The sequence below is a fragment of the Cetorhinus maximus genome, chromosome 4 (genome assembly GCF_964194155.1).
Source record: "Cetorhinus maximus chromosome 4, sCetMax3.hap1.1, whole genome shotgun sequence".
Lineage (NCBI taxonomy): Eukaryota > Metazoa > Chordata > Chondrichthyes > Lamniformes > Cetorhinidae > Cetorhinus > Cetorhinus maximus.
This window is the reverse complement of record NC_135882.1, coordinates 85618965-85634781: the sequence shown is the minus strand read 5'-3', so window position 1 is coordinate 85634781 and position 15817 is coordinate 85618965. Positions and strand designations below refer to the sequence as shown.

The window sequence follows — 15817 nt, the reverse complement described above, 5'->3', positions numbered from 1 at the left end:
CATGAAGGAAAGGCGATATATTTCCAAGTCAGGATGATGTGTGGCATTGAAAGGAACTTTCAGGTGGTGGTGTTTCCATGTGTCTGCTGCCCTTGCCCTTCCAGATGGTAGCAGTTGTGGGTTTGGAAGGTGCTGTCTAAGGAGCCTTGGTGAGTTCCTGCAGTGCATCTTGTGGATGGTACACACTGCTGCTACTGTGTGTTGGCGGTGGATGGAGAAAATGCTTGTGGAAGAGGTACCAATTAAGCAGGCTGCTTTGTCCTGGATGGTATCAAGCTGAGTGTTGCTAGAGCTGTGCTCATCCAGGCAAGTAAGTGGAGAGTATTCCATCACACCCTTGACCTGCACCTTGTAGATGGTGGACAGGCTTTCGGGACTCAGGAAATGAGTTACTCGCCACAGGATTCCTAGCCTCTGACCTGCTTTTGTGGCCACAGTATTTATATGGTCAGTCCAATTCCGTTTCTGGTCAATGATAACCCCCAGGATGTTGATAGTGGGGGACTCAGCAATGGTAATACCGTTGAATGTCAATTCAATATATATTTTCTCCAACAATGCATACACAAAGTAAAGCCCAATTAAACAGCTTGATAATGTACATTGTTGAAATACTGTCCAGGTAATGTCTTGGTTACATGTCACAGCCTGACAGAAATTAGATTAGAAATAGTTAATTACAATAAGCTAGATTTTTCTGTCCCAACACAGGGACAAAGTGATCAGTGAGCTTTAAAAATGGTGGGCAGGACCCAAATCTGGTATTCCTGCCCCCATTCCCAACGCAGGCAATTTTCATTGGTGCAGGATAAAGGGAAAGATCAGGAGCCCACGCACTGTTGCTCAGCTGTTCCCACCACCATTGTGGAAGTGGGCATTTCGGAACTTCTGTAATTTTGATGGAGGAGGGCAGGCTTTTATAGGCGGCGTAAATCACAACAGCAAAGAGTTGCCATGAACCATGTTTTGAAAGTGGAAGAGTATGAAAGGTAAGCACAAAAGGTGTTGTCTACTTCATTTGTCATAATGATGTGTTATAGCATAAATTACATCTGCTTTTGATACATAGCGTTGCTTTGAAAAGGTAAGTGACCATTAAATAATGTGGTTGCTAGATTGTTACTTCTGACAACTGGCAAGCTGTCAAGAGAAAGAACAGTATCGTGAAAGTGGAAAGACCTTCAGATGCATTAGAGTACATTATCCACTGGATATAGTATTACTCAGCATTGCACAGTATTAAATTCAGATCTGATTATGTGAAATTTCCCCATTGCTTTAAATTTTTTCCTTGAAGTTCTGCTCAGTCATCTGTTTGGCTCTTTCAAAGCTTTGACAGATAGCTGAACTTATGGCTGCCCTCAATCTAAAGCATTCTGCTCAGCAGGGATTGTTTATACAATACGAACGTCACTGTGAATGCTTGGTTGCCTTCCGACCCACTAATGGATTCTGCTTAGCAGGATTTGTTGACACAGCTGTTAAGGGGAATGTGAACTTGTTTATCTTGACAGTTTCATGAGCATTTAAGAGGATAAAAGTTTTTAAAGACTATTCAAGTAATGATTGTTCACTTTGACAAATTATACACTTTTCAAAGGCTTCCAAATGTTATTATAGAGCTTGAGTTCTGTTTATAGTGGATATTGGGTATGTGGGTGAAAGGGGTATGGGGGTGAAGGGAGAGGATAAGGGAGGGAGGGGGGGGGGCGGTGAGGGTTATGGTGGCCTCACACTCATCTCTAGAACAGGGCCGATTTCTCAGCGAAAGGAGGCAGGCCTTTTTAGCTGGCCACCTCAGCATCGACCTGTCTAGCAGCAGGCCTACTAATCAGTGGCCATTGCCGGGTAGGTGGCGGTTCGCAATGTCGGGAAATCTCTCATCTCAAAGATGAAAAGCCGGCCCTGTGTGTCTGAATAAAATTCTTTTTGTCCATCAGCACTAAATTCAACACCCTATCTAAATATGGCAATGAAGGAAATGCATACCATTTTCATAACCTGAGATGAAGGTTATTGGAGTATTCTATGGATTGTTTCATTTTTATAATAACTATCAGCACTTCTGTGCATCTACATTGGGGTGAAGGGACCTTTGGCATAGTATTGGTTACATTGCTGGGTACTAAGTATTTTACTCTCCTCTTTTTCTGAAGATGCAGATTCATGCTAGGATCGTTCCACAGTATCAGCCATCCTCTAGTATCTTACCTAAATGGTCACCCTCTTTCATGCATGAGCGTAAATAGTGAATTCTAGCAGAGATCAAAACTTGATCCTGCCTTGGCCCACTGTCCACCTGCACACACTTACCACCAGGGGTGACTGAAACACAATCCAGAGTAGCACGCCAGACTAATTTTATTCACCTTTTCAGTTCACGGTTGCTGAGGTAGCATTCATAGCCATAACTCAGAGATCAGCTAATTTAGCACAGATTGAGGATGCAACTTGGTAACTTCACATGGTTCAGTTCCATGATAAATAATTCATGTACCAAATGAAGCATTAGGAAGTATGTATTCTCTAGACTATGCTCTCTTTAATTGTGGGATTCAAGCATGGGAACATATATACCCTTCTGAAGTAAAAATCATACAAAAAAATTCTGATATTTCTATTTGTTTACAACTTACCTCTTCATAGACATTCTTGGCATTATCGTTGTCTCCTAATAAGAGATAACCTACTCCAAGCTCATTCTTAATTGAGATATCATCTGGGTAACGATCTACCAGGCTCTGAAGGGTCACCACAGAACGTTTGATGTGGCCTGCACATACACATAGATAATCAAATACAAGTTGGCAGAAAGGTCATATCATAGCTTGCAATATATGTATCTTACAGACAGGTGTTGAAGAACTTCTGAAATGACTATTTTGCAAAACTACCCTTATTTCTCCAATCATTTCTTGGGTAATGTGTATTTGTCATTTTCATACCCTTCAAACATTTATCTTTACTGAAGCTTTTGCACATCACATATACTCTTCTGCTCTGCCTATGGTAGTATTGGCAGCACACAAAAATAAATAAAAAGTTCTACCCACCTAACACCTATCAAATGAAGTGGTTTTCACAGGTTCCTCCAGTGATGGCAGCAAGCCAAAGGAATACAATTATTTGCAGAGGTAGCATTGCTTCCTGGCTGCTGGGGGTGGGGGGGGAGGGTTGCATGTTTTAAACATCAAACGTAAATTTACAAAGCAGTTTTGTTCTATGGTAGTTAGTCTCTATTTATCTGTCTTTAAATTCTCTACACTCTAAATACTGAAATGGCCCAGTTACTGATCATTAAAATGTCATAAACAGGCACAGAAAATAATCAAAAAGGCTAGTGGAATACTGGCCTTTATATCTAGTTCACTGAAATATAAGGTGGGGGTGGGGAGGAGGGTAGAAATCAGCTACAGCTGTTCAAAGCCCTGGTTAGACCACACCTGATGTACTGTGTTCAGTTCTTGGCACCACACCATAGGAAGAATCTACGTGCAGCATGGATTTCCCAGAATAATACCTGGACTCTAAGTGTTAAATTATTAGGAACAAATACAAAAACTAGATTTGCATTCCCCAGGATTTAGAAGGTTAATGGGTGACTTGATCAAAGTTTTCAAAATATTAAGGGGAATAGATAGAGAGAAAATATTTCTGCTGGCTGGGGAGTCTAGGACTAGAGGGCATGGTCTAAAAATTAGAGCCAGGCCTTTCAGGAGTGAAATTAGGAAAGGGTGGTAGAAGTTTGGAACGCTCTTTTGTAAATGGCAATTGATGCTAGGTCAATGCATAATTTTAAATCTGAGACTGATAGATTTTGTTAACTGAAAGTATTAAGTGATATGGAGCCAAGGTAGGTAAATGGAGTTAGGCACTGATCAGCCATGATCTCATTGCATGGTGGAACAACGGTTTACTTCAATTTTGGTGAGTCCCTGCCCATGATTCAATGTTAGTTTTCTTGGGTGTCTAGCATGCTGACCTCTTCCTCTACAGTAAATGCTGACTTAAAATAATCATTCAACATGCCCGCCATTTCCTTATTTTCATTGTCAATATCACCATCATCAGTTTGAGGGGTCCACAATGCTCCTGACCATTCCCTTTTTCCTGACATAGTTGCAAAAATTCTGTGCATTGATTTCACCATCACTTGCAAGTGCTTTTAGTATTCCTCTCTTGCAGCTCTTGCTTTGTCACTTTTTGCACCTTTCTCATTCACCAGCATCTGTGCTCCTTTTTGCAGATTTTTGTGCTTTTTCATTTAGTTTTATGGTATCTCCTCCCTCCTTAGATATCCATGTCTATCTTGTCAGGGAAGTGGAGCTCTTGCTTCTTAGGGGTAGAAACTAGTATTATACCATATTAAATTCTTATTTGTACACCTATTGATCCTTTGTTTTTTTACCCATTAAGAGATTTACCCTGTTTACTGTGGACAATCTCCGTCTCACTACATAGAAGTTAGCCTTGCCTAAATCTAGAATCTTACTAGCTGTTTTGTGTTTCTCCCTTTCAAACACTACACTGAATTCAATCTTATCAGTGCTACTAGACAAATGATTGGTTCCTTCTCCTCCCTCTGATATGCTTCGAAGCGGCTTTGAGATTTCCCTCACCCTGGCACCAGGACAGCAACATACCATGTTCACCAAATTCTTTAAGATAACAAGAGTAGACAAGGCTAATGCAGCAGATAGAACATTTTTATATTCTCAAAAGTTTTTTGATAGGGACACGACTAAGTTCAGCAGATATGGAGTTAGGGGATAGATAGCACAATGGGTACAAGCTGGCTATTTAACAGGAGAGGGGTTAAGGCTAGTCAATCAGACTGACAAAGGGATTGGTGCGTGAATCTGTTGTTCACATTTCCATCAGTGATTTGGAATTGGGAATCGAAAATACAATCTCAAAATTTGGGACCACCACCAAATTAGGAGGTGTAGCTAATACAAAAGAAAAACTGTGACAAAATACATGAAGGCGCTAATAAACTTGCAGAATGGTCATGCAATTTACAAATAAACTTCAAAGGGTGAGGTGGTGCATTTTGGTAGGAAGAGCAAGGATGCCACATAGTGCTGGATAATGAAAGTTTAAATGAAGAAGGGGAGGAAAGGGATCGAGTTGTACAGATACGCAAATCACTAAATGTAGCAATGGAAGTTAATAAGGCCATAAAAAAGCAAACCAATAACTTACAAGGTTGACTGCACTTCAAAGTTCTGTAATTGGCTGCGAAGCACTTTAGAATGTTCCGTGGTCATGAGCGCAGTATATGAATTTAAATTGTTTCATTTCCTTTTTACATTATTGCACTCCTCATGCGAGGACTTTTCTAACTACTGTTTTGCATCTGCCTTATAGAATCCATTGCAACAAACTCGACAAATGAGATCCAATTTCTTTTGTACAGATCAACCGAATGGGAAGATCCTTCAGAATCTTCACTGACTTCTTCGGCCTATCTGGTATTTATTTATTTTATTAGTTCATGGGATGTGAGTGTTGCAGGCTAGGCCAGCATTTATTGCCTATCCTCAATTGCTTTTGAGAAGCCACTTTCATGAAGCACTGCAGTCCATGTGGTATAGGTACTTTTGAAGGGCTGTTAGAGAGTCCCTAGGGAGATTTTGACAGCGAAGGAACAGCAATATAGTTCCAAGTCAGGATTGTGCGCGACTTGGGGTGGTACTTGCAGGTGGCGATGTTTTCACGTGCCTGCTATCCATGTCCTTCTAGGCGGCAGAGGTTGTGTGAAGGTGCTGCCAAAGGAGCAGTCTGAGTTGCTGCAGTGCATCTTGTAGATGGTACACACGCCTGTCATCAAGTGCCAGTGGTGCAGGGATTGAGCGTTCAAGGTGGTGGATCAGGTTTCAATCAAGCAGGCTGCTTTGTCCCAGATGGTGTCGAATTTTTTGAGAGCTGTTGGAGTCACATTCATTCCAGGCAAGTGGAGTATTCAATCACACGCCTGAATTGTGCCTTGTAGATGGTGGACAGGCTTTGGAAAATCAGGAGGTGAATTACTCTCTGCAGAATTCCCAGCCTCTGGCCTGCTCTGGCACGTCCAAGCCCAACAGATACTTTCGGCAATCAACGTTCATCACAATGTAAAGTGGAATGTGTGAAAAAACCTTTGAAACAATGTAATCCTTTGGTCACTTTCCCCTATGTCTGAAGGGCAAGCTATAGTGTCAATCATCTAGGCCCTTTGAAGTTTCAAAAATCAACACTTGAAACTATTTACTTATGTCAACAAACACTATGAAATTAATGGCAGAGATCAGAGAGCCTGAGCTGTCAACCAATGTTTCCTCTGGGGAGCAGGTGTTCTCATATTTAAATCGCTGTCTGGGCTCTCAGCCAAACCTCATTAAGTACAACTCCTTGAAAATTGCGCAGGAGTATCAGATACCTATCTCTGCAATGGAGCCTGCTAGGTCGGGATTACCAGATGTGGGCTTCTGACAGGAGCAGCCTGCTTTAAAGGCACTCCCAAAAATCTCTCAGCCCAGAAAGGGATCAGGAATCCTGGATTGGAGCCGCCTGTCATTTTTAAAGGGCTCCCGAGTCAACTCGAGTGGGTGAAAATCCATGAGATGGTGTGGGTCAAATTTTGAGTTGTTAGATCTGTTCGGAATCCATCTCATTTAGCACAGTGGCAGTGTCACATAAGATAATGGACATTATCCTGAATGTGAATAAAGGACTGTACAGTGGTCACTTCTACCAATGCGGTCACGGATAGACATGTCTTGGACACAGATTGGTGAGGACGAGATTAAGTTGGTCTTTCCCTCCTGTTGGTTCCCTCACTATCTGCCGCAGGCACAGTCTGGCGAATTTGTCTTTCAGAACTCAGCTAACTCAGTCAGTAGAGGTGCTACTTAGCCTCTCTTGGAGATAGACATTAAAATCCTCCACTCAGAGTACATTGTGTGCCCCTGCTATCCTCGCTGTTTGTTCCAAGTGGTGTTCACCACAGGGGAGTTGATTCATTAGCTGAGCTCAGGTCACATGTGGGCAAGGAAACCTGTTGTTTATCACATACTGCCCTCCCTCTGCTGATGAATCTGTACTCCTCCATGTTAAGCACCACTTGTAAGAAGCTAAACAACAGACAGAGCTCAGCAAGTTCTCAACCAATCTTGAGTTCAAATCAAATCTCTGCAGTCCGGCCACAACTAGTTGTGAATGCTGTTAAACAATCAGACAACTAACAGGGGTGGGGGAAGCCTCACAAGCATCCCCATTCTCAATGATGGCAGAGCCCCGCATGAGTGCAAAAGATGAGGCTGAAACATATGCAGCCATCTTCAGCCTGAAGTGCCAAGTGGATGGTTCATCTCAGCTCCTGCTGAGATCCTCAGCATCAAAATCTTCTGCCAATTCAATTCACTCCACATGATATCTAGAAACGGCTGAGCACACTGGAAAAAACAAAGGATATGGGACCCTAACAACATAATGGCTGAAGTACTGAAGAGCTATGCTCCAAAACCAGCTGCATTACTAACCAAGCTGTTCCAGCGCAGCTACAACACTGGCATCAACCAGATGATGTGGAAAATTGCCCAGGTGTGTTCTGTCCAAAAAAAAGTAGAACAAATCAATCTACTTTCAATCATCAGCAAAATGATGGAAGGTGTCAACAACAGTACCATCAAGCCAGACTGACTCGATAATCTGATCACCGATACTTAGTTTAGGTTGCAAGAGGAGCCCCTGGCTGCAGACATTATTACAGCCTTGGTCCAATCATGGACAAAAGAACCGAATTCCACAGGTGAGGCGAGAGTGACTGCTCTTAACATCAGGCAGCACTTGACCACATGTTCCATCAATAAGCCCAAGTAAAATTAATGTCAGTGGGAATGAGGGGGAAACTCTCTACTGGTTGGAGTCATACCTAGCACAAAAGGAAGATGTTTGTGGTTGTTGGAGATCAATCATCTCAGTCCTAGGACTTGCAGGAGCTCCTCAGAGAAGTGTCATAAGACCCAACCATCTTCAGCTGCTCCAACAAAGATCTTCCCTCGATCATAAGGTCAGAGAGGGCAGGGGGGGGAAGTTTGCTGATAACTGCTGTGTTCAGCTTCATTTATAACTCCTCAGATCCTGAAGAAGTCTGTGCTCGTATGCAGCAAGACTTGGACAACATTCAACTTTGTGCTGCACAAGTGCTGGGAAATTACTATTTCCAACAATGGAGAATCTAACCATCGACTTTTGACATTCAATGGTGCAACTATGGCTGAACCCCCCATCAACATGCTCGGTGTTATCACTGAGCAGAAACTGAACTGGATCAGCCATATAAATACCATAAGAGCAGCTCTTGGGAGGGCTTGGAATTCTGTGGTTAATAACCCACCTTCTGACTCCCCAAAGCCTGTCTACCATCTCCAAGGAACAGGTCAGGGGTGTAATGGGATACACTCCACTGGCCTGGGTGACTGCAGCTCCAACAACACTCAAGTTCAAGACCATCCAGGACAAGCACCTCACTTGATTGGCACCCCATTCACCACCTTAAACATTCACTCCCTGCACTACTGATGCACAGTGGCAGCAGTGTGTACCATAGATAAGATGCATAGCAACACCTCACCAAGGCTCCTTTGACAGAACTTTCAAATACATGATCTCTATCACCCAGCAGAACAAAGGCAGCAGGTGCACGGGAACACCACCTGCAAGTTCCCCTCCTTGTATCACACCATCCTGACTTGGAAATATCATAACCGTTCCGTCATTGTGTCAAAATCCCTGAACTCTCTAATAGAACTGTGTGTATAGATAAGATTACAAGAAATAGGAGTACGAGTAAGCCATTTGGACCATTGAGCTTGCTTCACCATTCGATAAGATCATGGCTGATCTGTTTGTGGCCTGGACTCCACTTTCCAGCCTATCCCCCTACCTCAAGAACTGCAGCAGTTCTAAAGGAGAGTCACTACCACCTTCTCAAGGGCAATTAGGAATTGGGCAATAAATGCTGGCCTTACCAGCAGTGCCCACATCTCAAGAATGAATAAAATAAAATCTCTAAATACCCCTTTCTACATCTTCCATCACCTTTTCAAAAACTTGGAAGTTGTGGTCTTGAGCTCGCTGTCATTGTCTCTTGCCTCTGTCTCGCTATTGCAATTTATAAAATTGTATTACCATTGCTTCTATGAACTGTTTTCCATGTTCCCCTCCCAAGGTCAAAATACATCCTACATATTCTCTCATGGCCCTGTGTCTTGTAATGCTCCCGCCAATTAGCCTTTTGATCAACCTGTGCTCTCAATTTTTCGCACGTGTGTGTATATGTTCAATATATGTATGTATGTGCGTGTATATGTATAAATTATATATGCGTGTATATGTATATATGTGCACAGATACACACATGTGTATATGTATGTGTATATATGTGCGTGTGTGTATGTATATATATATATATATATATATATGTATATGTGTAACACATGCATATAATATGTTATATATAAAGCTTATATTGGCTGGGCTATTTTTACTCTCCAGTGCAAATATCATTGCCCAGCAACAGTAACAAGTACAACTTCTTCATTCCTAGATTTTCTTACATGCTAAATGAATTACACAAACCGCTCTAATCCCTCCTGCTCTATGCAATTCAGTAATTAACCCAGAACATTTACTATCTAATTCTAGATGCTAAATCCAATCAGACTATTTTTTTTGTTCCTTTGTTACGCTGCTGGCCTCTTTCCCTACTTTCCTTTCCTTGTTTTGGCCCTTTTTTTTTTACCCACTGCACTGACCTAGGTGGAAAATGAATGTCAATGTCTAATTTCAAAGTCTAAAGGTTAATCTTCACGATTTGAAGTACTGACTCAAATCAGTTATTAAAACTTCCAATAAGCTATGCAAAGTTTACAAATACATTCCTCACCTAAAAACTGCTGTCTGTTTGCCTGTCGTTTTATTGCTAGCTTCACCAGATCTGCAGTTGGATTTAGCATGTCAGCCACTTCTCCATAGGTATTGATTGCTCTCTGAAGTATCTCATTGCTTCGCATCTTCTCTGCCAAATCATCCTCTGACTAGAGTAAACCATAAAGTATTAAAATCTATAACAAGTATTCAGTTTAATACACACTTATTACAAAATAGCAATGCTTCGGAATGCTTCCATGCTGCTAATTCTCTGCAATTCTATCCTATAATCAATTGGATAGCAACCCAAGATGAGAGAGAGAATAATTTATCTTGAATAAAACCTTTAGCCGAAAATACTTTGCCAGATTGTGACTTTCATTTCCTATTAGGTGAGTTAAATGTCAAGTACATGGAAGCCATTCTTTCCTGTTCCATTTTAACATATGATTTTCTTTAAAAAGATACTCCTCTCCATTGATTGCTCCTATAGCAGGCTGTTTACCAACATGCAGCCTTCTCTAGCTCTCCACAATGACATGGCTTCAGATAACTGATAAAATAGTACAGAAATAACACAAAGATGTTGAACATCATCATAGCTCTTTGTAACTGTCCAGAGTGTGAGATTCCTTCCTGAAAGATTTTTCACCAATTACTATCTATATCTATTCAACTTAGATAGTTATGAAAAGGAACAGTGCCTTCTCCTGATTCTTATGCTGAAACTGTACATGTGTAGACATTGGTTAAAGACAATATTGGACATGATGCCCCCCCACAATCTACTTTCCTGCCAGCACTCATTGTCTAGGCTCACAAAAGGAATAAACTACTTGGTAGATGTATCACAGGAAGATGTGCTCATGGAATCATACGCCAGTCAGGTACATAAGAGGAGAAAAACTGCAAAAAAACAACTATTCTATGGTAAAGGGGAGGACACTTTAAAAATGTCACCATTCTTCCTCTGTACCTATTTTTCAATGTTAAAACTGAAGTAAAAAAAAAGCCTTTGAATGTCTATAGTTGCAGCATAAATTGACTTGCCTGGGCTTTTCCATATTTAGCTCGAGGACTTTGAGGATAGCTTCTCAGAAGTTCATTAAATGCCTGGAGTGCTTCCTCAGATTTGCCCTAAGGGGAAAGGGAGAGTAAGTTTCATGTTAATGTGTGGGAAATGTTTGTAAATTGCACAACAAAACCTACAACTGCTATTTCAGAGCAAGTTTAAATAAAGTCTCATAACTCAAACTTCAGCTGTTAAACCATGTCATCTCAAGATAATTATAGATGAGGAAGGCCATTCAGTCCACCTTAATTCATTTATTTGAAATCATCTTACAATCCTCACTGCATCATCCAGTTGGTTCATAAATTATTCTATGAATCCATTTCATATATGTTGATCACTGAAGAATTTCCTGATATCAGGCCTAACTTGACTTTTTATTGGTATTAGCCTTGGCCCCTTTGTCCTAGTTTCACAACAAATTGTAAAGTAATATTCTGAATTTACCTTTGCCATATCATTGGCTATTGTGTACTTCTACAAGATCACTTCTCTGACACCTCCTCTCAAGATTAAAGAGCATAAATTTACCAAACGTTCCTTCTAACATACACCTCTAACACTGGCACAAATTACTTAGACATCCACCACCAGATCTAGCTTGACAACACAAAGCTCCACCAGACCCTATCCCCTTCTTCCAAAACTGCTCATCAGTTCAGGATCATCCTGAAGTACAAGGGCAATCTCAGGCTTCTCTTCTCCACTACAAACCACCATCTCCTTTGACGTTCTCTTTAGTCTTCCCCAATCTCATCAACAAACACAAGGAGCTCAGGGATTTCTTTTTTACAGCTGTCTCTGAAGCTTTACCTGCCAAAGGCCTCTACTTTAGCCCTCAACCTGTCTCTCTCATTTCTCCACACACACTCTGTCATGAAGCTATTAATGTATATAATATTATTGAAAAATATTTTTCTTTTAAAATAGAGGTTTAGTCTGTGGGCGTGTCTTAATTGGATTAAAGCCAGCTAGTCTGGGTGCTTTAATGGGTACTAGTTTTGATATGTAAGAGAGCATGCATTTGCATTTTTTGAATAGAGCATTCAAGAAGTGGGGTGAAAACTGACACCTATCTAGCAGATACCAAGCCATATGTTTATATTACTAATAAAATTGGTACTATGAAAGAGGTTTTATTGTTAGAGAGGTTTAGTTCAGAGGTTGGTGATACAATGAGAATTTACATTCAATGGGCGGTGGTAGGTATAACTTCAGCAGTTTTCGGGTGTGCAGAACAGAGGCAATGTGAGACCAAAAGACAGCTGTAAGCCTCCAACTGTCTCCACAGGAAGCAAAGTGGAAAGAACCTCATTTTGAATTCGTAAGGTGAAAATGCTTTGCCTGGTGTTTGGTTAAGTCTATGGGTTGCTGTTGCCTTAATGGAGATTAGTTTGGGAATTTGTTATAAGTTATGATAGTAGTAATTTGAAATCACGTGTATATATATTTTAACCTGTGTACATTAATAAAATGTTTCATTTCGTTTAATGTAAAACCTCGAGAACTGGTGCTCTGATTCCTGAATTTAGAGTCGCATTTCAAACATAACACTTAAAATTATAGGTTATGACAGTTTTTTAAAGTTTCCCTCTGGGATTTATAAATAACTCAGCTTTACCAACTGCATCGGTTATAACAACTCTCTAAGCTCAACTTGTCCATGGAACCAACCGCTTTCTCCCTTGGCTCCATTCACACTAAACTGCGAACTTCCCTTCATGGTTTCCCACAGTAGCTGGCTTTGTGAATAGTTCCCTCTCCTCAGGCACTGTTCTTGAGGTATGGTGCCCGAGTGAAAAAACAATAAAGGTAGCTAATCATTGTAATGATGGCTTTGGCCTTCTGAAAATCCAGACTTTTACCACCAACTCCCTTCCCCTACTCAGCCACCTTGTCAGACTGAGCCGGACAGTTCAGACCTTTCCTGTCCCATTTGACTGAGTTGAACTTCTGGCCCTTTGTCCTGTTCATCATAAAAACACCTTCCACCTCTGCCACTTCCTCAGCCTATCAATTGCTGCAACACTACAGCTTTTTTAATGCCCTCCTGGTTGACCTCTCATTTTCCAGCTTTCTACATTTCCTATACACATTGTTGCTATTTTCTTCGTCATCATTAATCAACCTAATGGCTCTTGCCTGCACTGTCTCCTGATTTTGAATATCCCCTTTTTGTCTCATGAACCAGAACTAGGTGCAATACTTGACCATTGCATAGTTTGATCATTATCTGCTTGGAGTTATATTCTACTGCTTTGATTACGTGGAGTAGCATTCTGTTGGCTTTGTTAATTGCTGCTCTGTGTTAATTGGACATGCTTAGCATTGACTATATTAAGACTACTAGGTCTCTTTCAACTTCATTCCTAGTTATTTCAACATCATTCACAAAGTATGTGTGTTGCTTATTTTTCTTTTCCAAGTGCAGTAGCTCGTATCTCCATATATACATTTTATCTGCTATTGATCTGCCCATGTTTATTTTGTTGGAACCATTTTGTAAATTCCACAACAAAACCTACAACTGTTATTTGAAAACAAGTCTGAATAAAGTCTCATTGCTCAAGCTTGAGTTGTTAAACTTTGTCATCAATTACAGATGAGAAAGGCCATTCAGCCCATCTTAATTCATTTATTTGGAATCATCTTAACAGTACTCATGTCATTCAATTGGCTCATACATGATTCTGTGAATCCATTTCATATGTTGATCACTGAAGAATTTTCTGACATAACTTGACTTTTTAACTGGTTTTAACCCGGGTCACTCTGTCCCACTTTTATAACATATTGAAGTAATATTCTGAATTTACCTTTTCCATATCATTGGCTATTGTGTACACTTCTACAAGATCACTTCTCTGAGAACTCCTCTCCAGATTGAAGACTACAAATTTACCAGACGTTCCCCCTAACATACACCTCTAACACTGGCACAAATTGCTTAGACACCTATCATCAGATCTGATGAAGTTCCATTATGGGCTCTGAAGTCTGTCCAGGAGATAGACAATACCAATGGCTAACTACAGCTGACTTGTGTTTGAATCAGGTGACGTGGTGGCAGAAACTGCACTTTCCTCCAATAATTATCAACGAAAATGTTAACATGTCGATGACCTGGAAAACCATTTTATTGTTAAATTAATTAATGAATGTTCTCTGACATGTCAAAAGGTGGTTAGAATTTTTGGACTAATGCTCATCAGAATTACACTTCAAGGCATAATCTATTGAGTGTTAACAAAATAAGCAAAAAAGATGCTTCCCCAACATTAGGGATATGGATTAACAGTTGATTGGAACTGGAACAGTCCAGAGATAACAGAAGCTTAGATTCATAATAGGAAAGGTAAAGTGGCTTTGATTGTACCAGGGGCATTTAACATTAGAATAAAAGAAAAGGCTTGTGATCCATTTTTGAGTGATGCTGCGGCTTTGCAGTCCTGTGGCCCATCAGGGTTAGATTTTAAAAACGAGTGCCAATTTAGTACTGGAGAAATAGTACTATGTCAGGCATAATACCACATTCACACACAGTTGCACTAATTCAGTGTGTAGAACAAGAATGAAAGATAGTGTTTTCAGAGAGCTGTAAAAGCAGGGAAAACACATGCTGTTCTATTTCAAAGGCATTGGTGAAATGTGCAGAATCGACATGAAACATTGGAAATTTCACAGGAACCCTGGTTTAACTGGTGCCCAAAAGTTTAGGTATCATTCCAGAGCTTGGGTTAAAGCATCACTTTTGCGGTTTCTGATTCTTTTCCAAGTTGATAATAAGAATATCTAAGCATAACAGTTTAGTTATTCAAATATTAATGGAACACAAGCCCCAAGAACTGTGCTGCACCTTCATTAATAAAACTTGCATGCAAATTACTACTGCATCATGCACTTTAAATATTATTGTATTTCAATATTAACTGGTATTGCTAAAATATTAATTACACATTAGCCAAAGTACAGTGACTGTAGCTGGTAGATTGGAGATAATGTAACAGAATTTATAGCTCACCTTTTTACGTAGTTTTTCAGCAGCATCCAGTTCTGCCTTAATAGTCTTATCAAACTTGTTCAGGAGCTTTGGTTTCTTTTTCTTAGCTGGACCTAATCCAAAAAGAGTTAGCGCATATATATATTCCAAAAGCAAATGACTGTCACATTTCTCAAATAATTTCTTTGGCAAAAACAGGGCTTCCAATTTCCATGGGCAACTCTCTGATTTCCAGCTGAAACTCATGTAGGAGATTGTCTGAACCTCCAGAGATGCCTGAGGGATGTCGCACTGTTGGAAGTACCAGTTTAGATTATCTGCCCAAATCTCTGGAATAGGGTTTGAACCTATGATCTTCTGAATTGCAAACTGAATTTCAGATATACATATGAATTCTCTAATGGAGTAAAGGTGGAGGTTGGAGAGGGAAGAACTGGGAGCCACAAATGTTTTAAATACAAAAGAAAAGTGAAAATCAATGGAAATAATTGTTAAAGCAAATATAGGGGTACTAAGCTACAAAGGTCAGGAAGTCCAACAACCGTCATTTACATAGCACTGTTAAGCTAGAAATGTCTTAAGGTGCATTACAGTGATGTAAGGAAGAAGGAAAAAAATGAATCCCAAAGGAGAATATATTAGGAGAGGTAATCAAGACATGGGTCAAAGAGCTAGATTTTAGAGGGTCAGAGGAAAATTAAAACTTCATAGTGGGAGGTTTAAGGAAGAAATTGTAGACAGTAGGGCTTGGATGGCAGAAGGGATGGGCTCCAACTGTGATGTGAAGGGAGGGGTTGCACAAGTGGCTGGGGCAGAGAAAGAGTGCATGC

General features: G+C 40.4%; 1 protein-coding gene across 1 annotated transcript in view; it reads right to left on the bottom strand.

Moving 5' to 3' along the window:
* The window catches only part of unm_hu7910 (un-named hu7910), a 148732-nt gene that overhangs the window by 35300 nt on the left and 97615 nt on the right, over nucleotides 1-15817 (bottom strand). Inside the window, exons 24-27 of the mRNA XM_078541233.1 lie at nucleotides 15009-15100; nucleotides 10962-11052; nucleotides 9932-10078; nucleotides 2637-2773 (exon numbers count right to left, since the gene is read on the bottom strand). Of these exons, the coding sequence (XP_078397359.1) occupies nucleotides 2637-2773; nucleotides 9932-10078; nucleotides 10962-11052; nucleotides 15009-15100 (467 nt within the window). The remainder of the gene's footprint in view (nucleotides 1-2636; nucleotides 2774-9931; nucleotides 10079-10961; nucleotides 11053-15008; nucleotides 15101-15817) is intronic.